The sequence below is a fragment of the Prosopis cineraria genome, unplaced genomic scaffold (genome assembly GCF_029017545.1).
Source record: "Prosopis cineraria cultivar Desert tree isolate PC_DT_omini unplaced genomic scaffold, ASM2901754v1 PC1, whole genome shotgun sequence".
NCBI classification, from domain to species: Eukaryota; Viridiplantae; Streptophyta; class Magnoliopsida; order Fabales; family Fabaceae; genus Prosopis; species Prosopis cineraria.
In genome coordinates this window covers 58,746,248-58,761,439 of record NW_026555332.1, presented here as the reverse complement: position 1 = coordinate 58,761,439, position 15,192 = coordinate 58,746,248, and the positions used below count along the sequence as shown (strand labels likewise).

Below are 15,192 nucleotides of genomic sequence, written 5' to 3'. Positions count from 1 at the left end.
ATTTAAAATGTTTGAGAGCCTAAGATTTATTATAAAACTCTTTGAAATCAATCACATATCAGATAATGCACAATGAAAGATAGTTTTCTTGCATTCATCTTACTCAATACATGATTTAAAGTCAAAGAAATAATGCCAAAACAAGGGCAGTGCTTTGTAGTGTCTGCCACATACGCGGCAGCATGCAGCACAAGGCCACGGGCTTCTTATCTATGCTATGCATTGAGGCATGTACACCATGTGCTGTAGCACACATGACATATTTTGTTGTCATATGACAGTTCATAAATCTGAACTTTCAACGTGCATCGTTTTCATATATGACGTTCAATTGGAGTGATTCAAGCGCTCACATAAAGTTTATTTCATAAACTAATAGTCTGATCTAAATTTAGACACTCAGGTGTAAAAAGTTATTTTTCTTTGAAAATTCAAACACTAAAGTGTTTAAATCATACACTTTGTCTCATTAGGCTATTTTAGACTTAGAACAAAGTCTAAAAAGACCATTTATACTTGATTGATCAATAATATCATCATATATGTACATATATCAAGATTTGGCTATCAACTCGCCTATTTACAAATCAAAGGGGTTGTTTTTCACAATCACAACATAAAACACTTTCTTAGCCAATCCTTTATACATTTGCCACAAAATCATCACTACAAACATATTCACATTCATACACATTTTTCCATAATTCAATCCTAATCCTAAATCCACGATTGTGTTAGGATTCACAAATTCACCACATAATCACTATTTACACATTTACATCACATTCATAACAACACTTAGCCTATTGCCACATAATTTACCATATAGACCACACATTCAAAAGACAAGGCTAACATTCGCATAATCACCACTTGTCACCACTTAAAAGATACATATGCATCGTATAATAACTTACATCATTTACAAATAGACAAAAGCTAAATTCATTACAGAAATTCTAAGGTCACATATAGGGGTGTTCAGCATGTACCCATTCCAATTAACCTGATATCATCCTGATTATATCAGAACAAGCCTTGTCTTGACTTGAAAATAATCAAGACGAGACTTTACGAAACGAGACACGAGATTATCATCAGAATGTCCTGTCTCGTCCCAAATATTATATTATTTTTTACTTTAAAAATATACATTAAATATATTAATTATATTAATATAATTTATATCATATTAATTATATTAATTATAATTTCAATACTTACAATTCTTATTTATATTGATAATTTTAATAACACAGAGTAAACAAGAGGACATTTTTTTCATAATATATTAATTATATTAATATAATTTATTATATCTATTTGTTTAATAACTTTTATTTATATTGTATTTCTTGTTTTAGTTTTGAAAGAGTAATTAGTTTAGCACATTTCAAATAAAGTAGAAGAATAATGATTTAATATTGTGCTTGACTTGCCTGTTATTTCTACTCTTATAGCCAAGAAATCACTTATAATTGCTATTATAATGTGTAATTGTAATTAATATAATTCAAAAATTAACTTTAAATTGTTATAATTTATGTATTTATGTTGTTTTGATTTTAAAATCAATAAATTATATGATTAAAAATTTTAATAAATGTTATTATTTAGATCTTTCTTTGATATTGTTTGATTTATCCGAACACTAGGATGTCTCGATCTTGTTTTAATTCCAAACAGGACAAGACGACTTTCGGGATAGGACAAAACACAGGATAAAAATTTAATCCTCTTTATTTTAGGACGGGACATAAGACAAGGGTGTCTTGATCCTATCCCGCCTGTCTTGTGTCCTGTCCTGTGAACACCCCTAGCCGCATGGTAATAGCACTACTATACCGATCTTATGTCCTTCCCTTTGCCCAACTCACTACTCTGATTGTACAAAATGTAATCACAATATAATTTCAGTAACAGAATAACTTGCTACTATCAACTATCATAAATAACTATAAACAAGTATTGCTTATACATATTAAGTAAAACCAAATAATATAATTTCACTTTATAAAATCACTTTCACTTAAAAAACAATCACCATTAGCATAATCAATTGCTATCCGACCCTCCGTATTACCTCAATCAAAACCATAGACTCTTATTATGCGAATACACACTCATTAACCTAAATGCATCTTTAGTGGTGGAATCACCTAGCCAAAGGTGTTTTGTCCTACTTTGGAACCATGGTTTCCCCTATCACGCACAATGATTAGGACGTTCTTTCTCCAACACCACATCTCACATACGTTAAGGAGCTTTGATCTCTAACACTACACCCCACATGGGCACTAAGAAGATAATTTCCAATACCACACCTTAAATAAGTACTAAGGAAATAACATTGTCCAACACCTTATCCCATTGGACATTAAGAAAAATAATGCCATATAGACTTCTCAGTACACACACAGAGACACACAGAGAGAGAGAGAGTTATATTACAAAACTCCATTCTTTGAAAACCTTTACATGCAATAAACATTTGTTTTCTTTAAACATGCACAATCCAAAGTAATTTTATGTAATAACTATAATACTTACAAATAATTATAATAGATAATCAAATAGAGGTAGTTATTTAGCTATTTCAACTCTTCTGTCACAAGAAAGGATTACCTATAGATTTTCATAACAATTGATGTCCCTATTCGCTTCCTTTTCTCAAAGCACTCTCGCAATACAACAATTTACACACAATTAACATTATTAGTCAATTAACCAAATTGATCATAACTATTAATTATCATTTAAAACCACACCTAGCTATTCATTTCCTTTCTCTGGGTCAATTTAGATTTATTGTAATCTAGTCACCTTTTTCTATCACTTCAACCAATCCCATCACACTTTACTCCAATTTTCATTCCTTTTTCTTATAGTTTTAAAGTCTATTTAAGCTTATAATCTCAAAGCTTTATTGTTTAACTTTAAACTAGTCAAAAACTTTAATTTGATTTTTGAGAACATTTTCATTACTAAAAAGTAAGAAACAAATCCCTCAAAACTTTTCAATTCAATTTCTCTATAACTTATACTAAAAGAAATTAGTATAAAATCGAAACTAAAGGCAATACAAAACTTACCCTATAAGATATTAGTCAGAAATGTCTCCCAAGGCTTCAAAATCGCTTGCCCTAGCTGCTCCTCCCTCTTCTCTCCTTTGTCATGATTTCTCTCCCTTTTCCTTCAGAACCCACGAGCTTTCACATCCTTGTTAATCACTTTTATGTGTTATGCACCGCAGCGCATATAATTAAAGAGTCAAAATATTAAATTGTCATTCAAAATCCTAATTATTTATTAATTTAGCTCTAATTAATAATCAAGATGTTAAAGTTATATGTTAGGAAATGCCCATTTTAGTTGGGTCATTGATTAAAACACAATAAAAAGAAAAATTACATATAAAACTTTTGGAACAAACTTATTTATAAATAAATCTTAAGAAATTCAAAAACCACAACTACAAGATCTAAGTGTAATTTAAAATTAAGATAAAAAGACAATAATGACCCTATCAAACAAATATACATTACATCAATCAAACAATTTATAACTACTTTATAAATAATTTACGACTATAACTTTAACTTTTTATACTTCTAACGTCATATATTCAATAATTAAACTAATCAGTTTAACTGATGAAATAATTATAAATAATTAATATTAAATTTTGTTAATAACACATAATTGTTTAACTATTAAATATGTTAAGGTATAGTTTTAAAAAATTAAATTAAACTTATAGTTGTAAATTACTGATGAAGTAGTTATAAATTAATTATTTAATTGATATAATATATATTTAATAGAGATATTATCTTTACAACATAATTTTAAATTACACTCAGATCTTAAAGAATTTGATTGTAGTTTTCAAATTTTACAAAATTTATTAGTAAATAAATTTGCTCCATAAACCTATATATAATTTTTTTAATAAAAAATTACTACTTCTTTCCTGCAAATTTACAATTTATCAATGGGTTAAAACATGACTATTTTCTTTTATTTTTTAGTGACCACTATAAACGCACTTGATTGATAAACAAATTTAACAAAAAAACATTTTCTATTTTTTTAATTAACCCAACCAAATCATTTAATAGTTAATAAAACAAATATACCATTTCATTAAAAATCAAAATGCCATCAAGTTTATAGAGATTACATAATAATTATCACATTCACAATTGTTAAAATTGTTATTCCCATCTTTGGAGAGGAGATATATATATATATATATATACTCACACACACACTATATATATTTTGCAATTTTCCCAAATGTAAACTCCTGGCACTGTTTAAAAAGAAAAAAATTGAATCAATCAACCGGTACACCCCAATTTTGTGCGCCAGCAAAGGAACGCCGTGGCTGTGGCTGTTGTCAAACACGACCTGTTATCCTATGTTTATTGCTCTCCAATATCTAACTCTAGTGCTCCGTTATAAGTCTGATTTCTACTCGTATTTACCAGAAAAATTAAGCGGCAACTGATAAGCGACTTACGGCGATTAATTAAATATCGATCAAAGGTTTAAATAACATTCACTTTTCTTCCACCTCACCAGCCTTCCCCTACTTTCTCATCTGGACAGTCGTCAAAAGCTACCACGACATCGGCCTGCAGAACTCAAGAAGGGTTATATATGACAGTGAACAGAGCAGACAATTACAAGGAACATATCTGTAGTTTCCGAAGAAAATTTCGATAATACGGTAGAATAATTTCCTTCAATGGACTGCGCGACGGTCAAATTTTGCTAGACTATCCCTATTTGACAAATCTACAAATTTCATACACTCTCCTTTGAACTAGAGACTTTGATGTCTGGCTTCTCCTGTTCGCTGACAGCAGTGGGTTTCTCAGCAGGGGCCTCTTCTATGGAATCAGGTTCCTTTTTAATCTCAGACTCAAACTCTTTTGCTGCCTGCGAGATTTACAATACAATAGAAACCTTAACAGCAATGTGTAGAAAACCCAACAGTTAGTAGATTGCAATCTTCAAATTCTTAGTAATCCTCCATAATTATCCTAATGCATAGTGACTAATGAATGCTTAGAGTAACGATTTAACCCTCAACGTTCTTGGCGCCAAGCATGGTGACTGTGGGATTGATATCAGAAATCAGAAGTAAGAAAAGACAAGCTAAACTTGAAAACAGTACAAAAAAGAGCCCCACGGGACATGTTCTTAGAAGATAATCTTGCATAGTCTGGAACCTCTTCTGCCTCTTCCATTTCTTACCCAATTTTTACTTATTTAACATTTATCCTTAAGTTAGCACAGCAAAGCTCAAGGTTTTAAGTTAAATTTGGAGTGCCACCCATGACTGGGCTCATAAGCCCCTTCAGATTCCACCAACTTTCCTCAATGGCAGCTTAAATTTCACAATTCCAACTTGTTCGAAGCAAATGATTATATCAAGCCTTGAAGCAATGCACAAATACTCCTGCCTTCCCCTTCTAACTCAGGCTATCAAGACTTTCTTGTCTTTAACAAATTATTTCCTATGATTTCATTCTTATTTCATAAAAGCAAACATAAGCAAGCAACGTGAATACTCAACGAACATAAAGAGTTGTGACGAGAGTTAAGTGTTGCAAAAGTACACGAAACAGCACCACCTGATATTTAAAGCATTTTGTCACAGGGCTAGTTCGACCCGTGCAGCAATTAGACGCTCTTCACTAGAAAATGTTAAGTAAACCTGATTTATTAAAAAGGAGGATGCTTTGCTAAACTGAGGAAAGGGAAAGCTTGAGAGCAAAGAATAGTTGAAAGAGCTTTGAGAAATGTAAAAGTTGTATTGCTTGAGAACTCAAAGATAGTTTATAAATGAGGTGGAAGGTAGTGTTTATAGGCCTCTCCTCTAAAAAATTCTCACCTCCTTAGTAGAGTGGAGATTGAATTGATCCTACAGCTACAATTGATTATCTAGAATTCTCTCTTAGATATTTACAATAAATATCTATCTAGATATTTACATGAAAATATCTAGAGACTATTAAAATATTGAGGCTAGATTGTGTAGATTTCTTTAGAACGTTTTTGCACTCTATAATTCTCTTAAGGTTACTTGAGAGCCTTTTGGAGGGTTCTAGAGCATTTCAGACCACCTTAACCTCATGAAAAATCATAGATCGTGACAATTTGCTATGTCCTCTTTATTACAAGGGAAATGGAGCTTCTTGTCTAAGAAAGACTCACGAAGAATTCCTAACAGCGAGTCTACATTTTTAACTAGCCATTAAACACCTAAGATGCAGATGCGGCTAAAACTAATCACATCTCAATCAAAACAAACTAAAATAAGTCCTTCACAAATAGCTTGATTAATTTCTTATCAAAAGATTCATGTGAGAACCACTCTCCTTAAGTCATGAATATATCAATATCAACATACAATATAAAATTTATAGCAAGACACAATATTAATTCATGACTAGTGCAGCACATCTCAAGGTCTTTCCTCACATTTTAGCGTAAGCATAAACCTCAATCTGCACAAATGCAAGTAATGTCAGTGCATGTAATTATAAATACGCATGCACTCCCTATCCATCATGGAAGAGAGGGATCAAACAATGTTATGAAAATCGGACCGGCTATTGAACCGGTTGAGGTACTGGTTCACGGTTCAATGGTCGGACCGCAGTTTGAACTGTGGTCCAACCGGTCATAAATAAATTAATATATTTAAAATATTATATATTTAAAATAGAAAGAAATAATCATATATAGTAACAAAAATGAATGTTTAAATTTCAAACAAAATAATATACAATAAAAAATATAACATCCATCAATATTACATTATTTTCATCCAAAACATATACAAGTGTTTCATAATTCATAATTTATAACTTTAAAATATATACACATATACATAATTTATACATATTTCATACATTTTTTTTATTTCATAATGCTTATTAGGCATAAATATGTATAAATTATAATTTTAAAATATGAATTAAAAATAAAAAATTTAAAAATAATATAACCGGTTCTTGGTCGGTTTTTTACCAGTTCACGGCCGTTATGCTGGTTTTTGACCGATTCTTGAAATTTGTTTTTTGTGATGACCGGATCGGACTTGGGATCGGTTCCCGGTTGAACCGGTTGGACCGGCCGGTCCAGTCCGATTCTGATAACACTGGGATCAAATACTAAAGTCTACCTGGATATCAGGGATATTTCAAATATCACTGCCTCATATCAGTCATAAATACTAAATACCCCAAATGGCATGCCGCGTCCAGGAATCTAGTGAAACTAAAGCAAGATCTTCCACACTCGAATAAATCAATAATCAGTGGTTTAGGTAAAGAAGGCTGTGCACGAAGCTTAGAGGCTTCCAATGAAGGCCTACTCTAACAAGGGACAAAAATTGTAAGCGATATACATTATCAAAACTTTTCCGAAAGAAACCGAAAGGTTCCGCTGATTCAACCTTGGATTGATGCTATACGTAAGCCTACATAGAGGAGGACTAGATTGAATTCATTTTTTTTTTCTTAATCTCTTTGAATTCTAGTTGAAGTGCTGAAAAACACGAGTTAAAAAATCCTTACTAATATCATAATTATCAGAGAATTCCAGCGCAAGGACAATAGATTAACTTGATCGAAAAAAGGAAAAAAAAAAAGAAGTAGATAATTTATAAATACAGATGTGTCAGATGAGTATAGGAACCTGCTGGAAGCTCTTAACAGTTTTGCCAATACTCCGACCCACTTCTGGCAACTTCTTGGGTCCGAAAACCAGAGCAGCCACTCCAGCAATGACAAGGAGCTCGGGTACACCCAAACCGAACAAGGCGTTGCAAGTGAGACCCCTGTTAGGTCGATTGGTTCTGCTTCTGATTCGTTCCCGTACGGAAGGGTAACCAACACCAATCCTTGCTTTCTTTAAGAATGTCGAGGTAGAGCTCGTGACCAAGAAGGAGGAGTGAGGAAGATGTACGGGGGTTCTTCGAATTAAAGAAGAAAGGGAGAGGGTAAGAGAAGACGAAATCTCCATCGTTTGTTTGTTTGAGATCTTTCAGAAATGCCTTCGTTGCCTGTGCTCTGATGCAGATTCCGGTGGAAATTAGGACTTCTTGGGTATGCGCGACGGCTCGGGTGATTAGATAACGTGGACCAGGGTTCTATGTCTGATATTTTCTTTTTTCTTTTTCATTCGTCCAAATACTCCTATGCCGTCTGAAGTCTGGCTTTGATCCTCAGTCACTTCGAAAAATCTGGAAGTGCAGATTTATAATTTTTATTTTTATTACAGAAAATTATAAAATATTAATTGTTATCATCTACTTTTCTCCTTCTTATTTATAAATTATTTTTATTAATTTTATTAATAATAATATAATAAAAATATAAAAAATAAAATTTAATAAAATTATAAATATAACTCTTAAAAAGTAAATAAATTATATAATATTTTTTTATTTTTCTTACTTTTTAAAAATAATTTAAACATTTCATTTGAAATAAAACATTATTATCAATTCAATAATTTATAAAGTAAACCACATCATTTTTTTAAAGATAATCAATAAAATGAATTAGAGGAGTATATTTAATTTAAATAATTTAATTTAATATTATTTTTTTAATTTTTATAAATTAACTATTAAAATATACTCCCTTATTATTCATATTAATAATAAGATAAATTATTAAAATTTTATGTTTTATATTTTAATAAATATAAAATAAAAATTAAAAATTTAGACTATTTAGATTGCTCATCAGATGAGTACCTGATGAGCAGTGAAACCAATCAAGCACATGATTAGCACTGAAACCAATCGCATGCTGTATAGCCAATATTTTGATCTTCATAGTGCGTATATCTAAATACACGCGCACACTAAAAACTGAATATTTATTTTCATTAAAAACAATTATAATATTTTGCCAAAAACACAATAATAATGTTAATTTCTTAATATTAGTGTCAATTTATTAGGATTAAATCATTTAATGACATCAAAATTCTCCCTATCTTAGAACCTTTTTCCCTTTTTAAAAATAATTATCATAATTAGAAATAGGGATATTAAAATATATGCAAATAATATAAAATTAAGTTCCATTTGATTACTAAAAATAAATAAAATTAAATAAATTGAAAAATAAAAATAAATATGAGATAATCAATCAAAAAGAATAACAAACCACGTAGATAATTTAATTTATAAAATTAAAAATTATAATTTTTAAAATTTTTAAAAGATACAATATTTTTTAAATTTTTAATATATATATCAATAATTTTTATAAAAGTTAATAATTTATTTTATTTTTATATTAATTTTTTCAAGAGCATTTTTTTTTTGGAGTAGACAAATGTTGAAATGTAACAGCCCTCTGAGTCATCACTGCCTCTCCAGGGTCTTTTCCCAACACTAGACAACACACATGTCATCACATGATTGCCGGCTTTTTCACTGGTGATACAGTCGTTATTCCTCACACTACCCTCACGAGAGTTTTTTAAAACCTTCCCAATTCGAACCTCCAACATCTACCATCTTTGACGAAATTGCCAATCATGTGCATTTGGTGTTAGAGTACGCAGATTAGACGACTTCTTTCTCTTTAATACCTTGGTAAGATGTTGTCAACCCGAGGATTCTATCCTTGTTTTGCGAAGTGCGTTTTCCAAGGGAGACATGGTTTTCGATGATTAAACTTCCATTTTTTATTCTCGGAGCTTGAGCTCGCTTTCCTTCAGCTTAAACGTTATTGCTAGGCACACAACTTAAAGCCCACATTGTAAAACACGGAGTTACCTCAAATATAATGGTTCCAACTACGGGGATACATTTTTACACGGGCAATAGAGACGTCGTATCGAAGGGTATTCTTTGAAATGTAAGAAAGCAGTGTCACGTGGAATGCAATGATGACCGGTTATTCTTCCTAAAGGGCAGGACAAACAATATGCTGGACATGTTGATGGATGAGAGTGGGGTTATGACCACGGATGCTACCGTGGTTTGTGTCCTTTCGGTAGATTCTCAACTAGTTATGCTAGCAACAGTTGCTTCCCTGCATGCGTTTGCAGAGAAAACGATGTGTCCTCGAAGATGATGTGCATATTGGCACTGGGCTTGTTGATATGTACTGCAAGTGTGGGTGTCTCGAAAGTGATTTCTCAATTCTTAGGCGGATGAATCAGAATAATGTCTTGACTTGGATGGCGATAATTGCTGTCCTTTCTATCCACGAGAAAGGAGAACAAGCCTTAGCGCTTTGATGTGAAAATTTTGGGGGGGGGGGGGGGGGCGCTAATGAATGGAATAAAGCCAAATGCAGCAATCTTTTTGAGCTTGTTTTCTACCTCTTGTCATGCTGGGCTCGTTCAAGAAGGCCGTGGCTTGTTCTGTGCTATGAACGAAAAGCTTAGGGTGACGCCAAATATGCAACATTATAGTTGTATTGTCGATCTTCTTGGTCAAGGCAGATGATAAAAAGAAGCTTATATTTTATCATGGGAATGCCAGTTCGCCCAACTGCTGTGCTATGGAGGAGTTTTCCTTGGTGCGTGCAACATTCATGGGGACACTGCAATAGGCGAGAAGGTGGGGAAGCTTCTCTTGCAACTTCAAGAGCAAAACTGTGATGACTTGGCTCCTAGGAGCGAGGATTATGTTGCCATGTCCAATTTATATGCTTCTGCGAAATGGTAGATTGATGTCGAAACAGTAAGAAATGAGATGAAAGTCAAGGGGATTATAAATAAAGCTAGTTATAGTTCAATTCGAACAACCAACTTGAATGCTTTGTAGAAGATTTTGAATACTCATAACGAACCAGGAATTCATAAAATTTGAAATTGTGGGATACTGTTTATTCCGTTTAAATATGCGAGGCTAAGATATAGCAACCAAGATAACCAATTGACAAGTTCCGTAGGCCGCTTTAGAGTTTGGTAGGCTACAAGTTTAGATGAATAGGCCATAATTTACAAGTTTATTGAGCACAACAAATGGATTTACGATATAGTCAAGATGAATAGGCCAGCATTTACAACGAAAATAAATGTTTCAGAATTTCTTTAGCCATCCTTGTTTTCATGGCTGTCTTTGCTATTACTGCTCCCCATTGCTGGGCGGACTACAAGAATCTGCATCACCACGGATACGCTTCTGAAGATGTTCCAAGCTAGCCACCCGCTGCAGGGAAGCTGTTCGCCCCTTCTTGTTTCCATTTCCCATTGCCGTGGGGTTCTGCTGCACATTTTCTATGGAAGATATATCTATCAGTCCATTGTTGACCTTTATATCAGGCCCAGACAAAGAATTGATCGAAGTGCGTTGATAGAAGTTATGATTTGGGTCATCTTGCACAGGTACAGCTGCATCTGATGCGTCAGAGGCGCTACCATCAAATAATGGCATGCCCATCGATGATATCTCAGACATGGCATTGAACATTGGGTTTAACCCAGTTATTCTTTTGACAGTCTCTTCGGCCATCTTCACCTGAATATGATATGACATCCAATATAAATCAGATATGTATCTAGCTTTCTGACATTGATTCAGCTTGCCAGCCAAATGAGAGACAGCAACATTTGAGCAAGAGTCAGCATGTTTGCTACGTGAGGATTTTCTTGATCCCAAAACGAATTTAACTGAAAGAACGCTTGCGTGCCTCTTACGGTCTTACCTTTGCTCTTAATGTTTCGACGTCAGCTTTTAAGACTCTGTTGTCAACAGCAGCTTCATTGTACTTCTGGCTGACATCAGCAAGACGATTTAACAATGATGAATTTTCTGCTTTTAATTGAGCAACCTAAGGTGCAAAATTAGGTCAGAAAATAGAGATGACTCAATTGGAAAGAAGCGCACATGGGGCGAGAGCTAGAGAAAGGAAGCCTAAAAGAGAAGCTACAACCTGTGTTTCAAGCTCTGTTAAATGAGCCTGCTTTCTTCTTCTCGAGCGTCTGGCTGACTCTCTATTGGAAAGCATCCTGTATCACCGATGTCATCAGGCATAAAATAATTGATCACATAGCACAATTCCTCCCTAATTGAATGAATAACTGTTCGATAACCTATTTTATATGTTCTTTTTTATAAATTCATGCAGCTTTATCAGTAACATGAGAAGTTATTCAGCTCCGAAATGTTGGATACACTAGACACAATTTCTGTCTGGCAGGGCCATCACATTGTTTATTCAGAAGGGAAGTCCATCGATCTATGATGTTAAAACAATTCTAATTCATACACAAGCCATTCACAAGGAAAATATTCATATTATAATTGGTTCATGAGAGTATATACACTCAAGTTTAAATATTGCCAGAAACAACCTCGTAGTATGCAGCCAAGATTAATGTACCTCCTTACTCGTTTTGCATCTGCAGGATCCATATTTTCAGTCATATCAATCTCTCCTTCAGCTTCCTCATCATCAGACTGATCCCTCGATGATCCACTGGTTGTTGGCTTGGTTGCAACTGCCAATTTCTTTTGAACGGCAGGTAATGAAGGAATTCCAACTGGTCCTTTCGCATCTTTATCATGTATGTTAGATGGACCATGTCCTACAAGGTCATACACAAGAGAAGATATAATTGACATAATTCACTAAGTATAACACGCAACAAGCTTCTTAACACGCGATATACAAATAAATGCCATCCATCTTGTTTAACGTATATTCTTCATACACAATACTTATCCACATTCTTACTAACTTTCATAGACATATCTACAAGCATTAGAGATTCAAACCTTCTAATGTAGCAGGAGATCCGTCTTGAGGAGTTTTGTTAGCCTTAGATACGCCATTAGGTAAAGTGGCTGGATCTTGGGATTTGGCTAAAGAACCCTATTGTCATGAGTAGAAAAAAGCATAAGATACAGCTAAATTCCAAAAGGTTTTACACACTCACTATGGAATGGGGGAACAGTAACCTTTTTTAGACCATGTAAAACTTTTAAAGTTACGCATCTTAAAAATTAAGAAAAACATTGGAGCTGAATATACATGAAGTTACGGCCAATTTCAGAGAGTAGAATTAGTCCAGTAGGCCAAAAATAATTGCAATTTGCAAGCATATATACTGAGAGTTGACAAGACATGGAGAGAAGAACGTGAGAGAATAAGTAGAAAGATAAGCGTTAATACAGCCATGCAGAAAAATACAACGCGATTAACGCTATACAGCATACTATAAAAACAACAGAAACTACACAGAATACCGCAGAAAAAGAGAGACTGTATACTTAAGCAAACATAAAATCATTAAAAAGTAAAATTCTTCCAAAACTCAGCCTTGGTAGTAGCTTGACAACTAACAACTTTAAAAAAACTACAATCTAAATCTCCCAGCATAGGAGGGGAAATACGAGTCGATATGTCAATAAAAATCTTTAAACTTGCGCTCCTGGAAGTCCGTTAGTCCGAGGGACAGCTGACTTCAAGAGCAACCGTCCAAATGGAGCCAACTTTGCTTTTTCCAGCAAAATTTATATTGCCCGTCCAAGGTACTGTAGTCTCCATTTGCTTTTTAAGTTGGCTAACTTCCATAAAAACCGTAACCTTTCAATGATTTGGGTCCAAAACATAACAGCAAATGATATCAGAGCTAAAGTTGTATAACTGTACACTTCACTTTATTTTCCCAGTTCTGTACTGTTCGTTTTGATCTGAATCTCAACGAGCTACGGAAATCAATAAGAGCAGGGGCCTTAAGAAACGAGAAAAAACACGCGATTCTGAATCTCAAATTTCTATTACGTGGCATCCTAAAAGCCAAAAAGTGGATCATATCGCCGACTACGCTAAAAATCAGGTTTATCCGGCCATTTTATAATTTTTTTTTTTTTAGCAAAAGAAACTTTTCCTTCGAGTGTGGGATCTTTCGCAGGACCCGGACTAGCCTCCAGTTAACCAGAAAAACTGAGAGGCACAAAAACGCGATATACAATACAGAAACCACCAAATCATTTGTTATCCGCCGCAAATATTTTTATTATGCTTGTTAAGTTTCTCCGCAATATAAATTATATAACAATAGAAGGAAAGAAGTACCCGAGTCAAGGCGACGGCTGCACAAGCGAGATTGAGTTTGCTCTTGAGAATAGCTTGGTAATGCTCGGAATCAGCAGGAATGCTTGGAGAAGGTGCATTGGAGAAGACACCAGCATTCTTGGGAATGGATGGCGCGGTGAGGTCCTGTTTGGGTTTGTGCTTTCCCTCGATTTTATGTCCACGGTCTTCGTTTTTGTCAGGATTGGATGAAGCAAAAGGGTGAGAAGCGTCGGAAGCTGCAGAAGCTTCCTGGAGAAATCGTTGGAAAGCCCACTCGGAAGCACTGCGATTCATTCCAGAGGAGTATTCATCCTTTACGGCGGGTACCGGAGGCGACCAAAACTGTTCAGAAATGTCCTCCACGGAAAACACTCTATCCATATGGTTTCCCGCTTCCCTTGTGCAATTGGATTGCGGCCTGACACTTTCCAATGAGGGAGAGAAAGAGAGAATAAGAGGACCCCGCGTGTGTAATTAATAGAGACTAATCATATTCATTACGGAAAGATTTTCTAGATCGTCAACAGTAAAAGCGTGCGGAATCGTATCTGTACGATCCGATTGACAATACATCCATTCATTTTCTCGTGTTAACGTTATCGCATTAAAGAGAAATTGACGCAGATTTGAGATTCAATGCTAAAGGAAGAACCAAAAAAAACAAAAAAAACGTACCTGAAATGAAACTTTTACTTTTTAATTTATCGTGCAAAAATAAGGTTGTTCTGATTGGATTCGATCGATTTATATATTATATGCCGTCATTAAAGAAATTTATTTGATATTCGTGGATGGGTCCAATTTTGTTTCTCTTTATTTCTTCATTCTTATCCAGTCTGCACTTTGTGAATCTAATCTACATCGTCTTTCGATTTCAAAATGGACCATTATCCAAAGTTTTCTTCCCCCAATTTGCTCATTTGCATCTTTCGAATAATTAACATTATTGTTTGAACATTATTATTAATGGTTTAAAATTACATGTTTTTTTTTTTTTAAGTTTGCCCGGACTATCCATCTCTACCTCCATGCCAAATCCTATTTCAATTACTTGTTTTATAAAATTACTTGTCTTTTTTTTTTTCCTGTAAGCTTGGCATGTGATTTACTTTATTGC

The 15,192-nt window shown here is 33.8% G+C and overlaps 2 protein-coding genes across 2 annotated transcripts; both read right to left on the bottom strand.

The window, feature by feature from the left end:
• Nucleotides 1-4,643: 4,643 nt before the first annotated feature.
• Nucleotides 4,644-8,234, bottom strand: LOC129314635 (sec-independent protein translocase protein TATA, chloroplastic). Its single transcript, XM_054958121.1, has 2 exons — nt 7,717-8,234; nt 4,644-4,947 (listed from the first exon to the last, which is right to left on the bottom strand). The coding sequence occupies exons 1-2, from the start codon at nt 8,041-8,043 to the stop codon at nt 4,813-4,815; spliced, it is 462 nt and encodes a 153-aa protein (XP_054814096.1). The 5' UTR covers nt 8,044-8,234; the 3' UTR covers nt 4,644-4,812.
• Nucleotides 8,235-10,847: 2,613 nt separating this feature from the next.
• LOC129314627 (light-inducible protein CPRF2-like) lies at nt 10,848-14,563 on the bottom strand. Its single transcript, XM_054958109.1, has 6 exons — nt 14,076-14,563; nt 12,773-12,869; nt 12,378-12,582; nt 11,928-12,003; nt 11,700-11,825; nt 10,848-11,512 (listed from the first exon to the last, which is right to left on the bottom strand). Exons 1-6 carry the CDS (start codon nt 14,454-14,456, stop codon nt 11,120-11,122), a joined length of 1,278 nt encoding a protein of 425 aa, XP_054814084.1. The 5' UTR covers nt 14,457-14,563; the 3' UTR covers nt 10,848-11,119.
• Between the last annotated feature and the right edge of the window lie 629 nt (nt 14,564-15,192).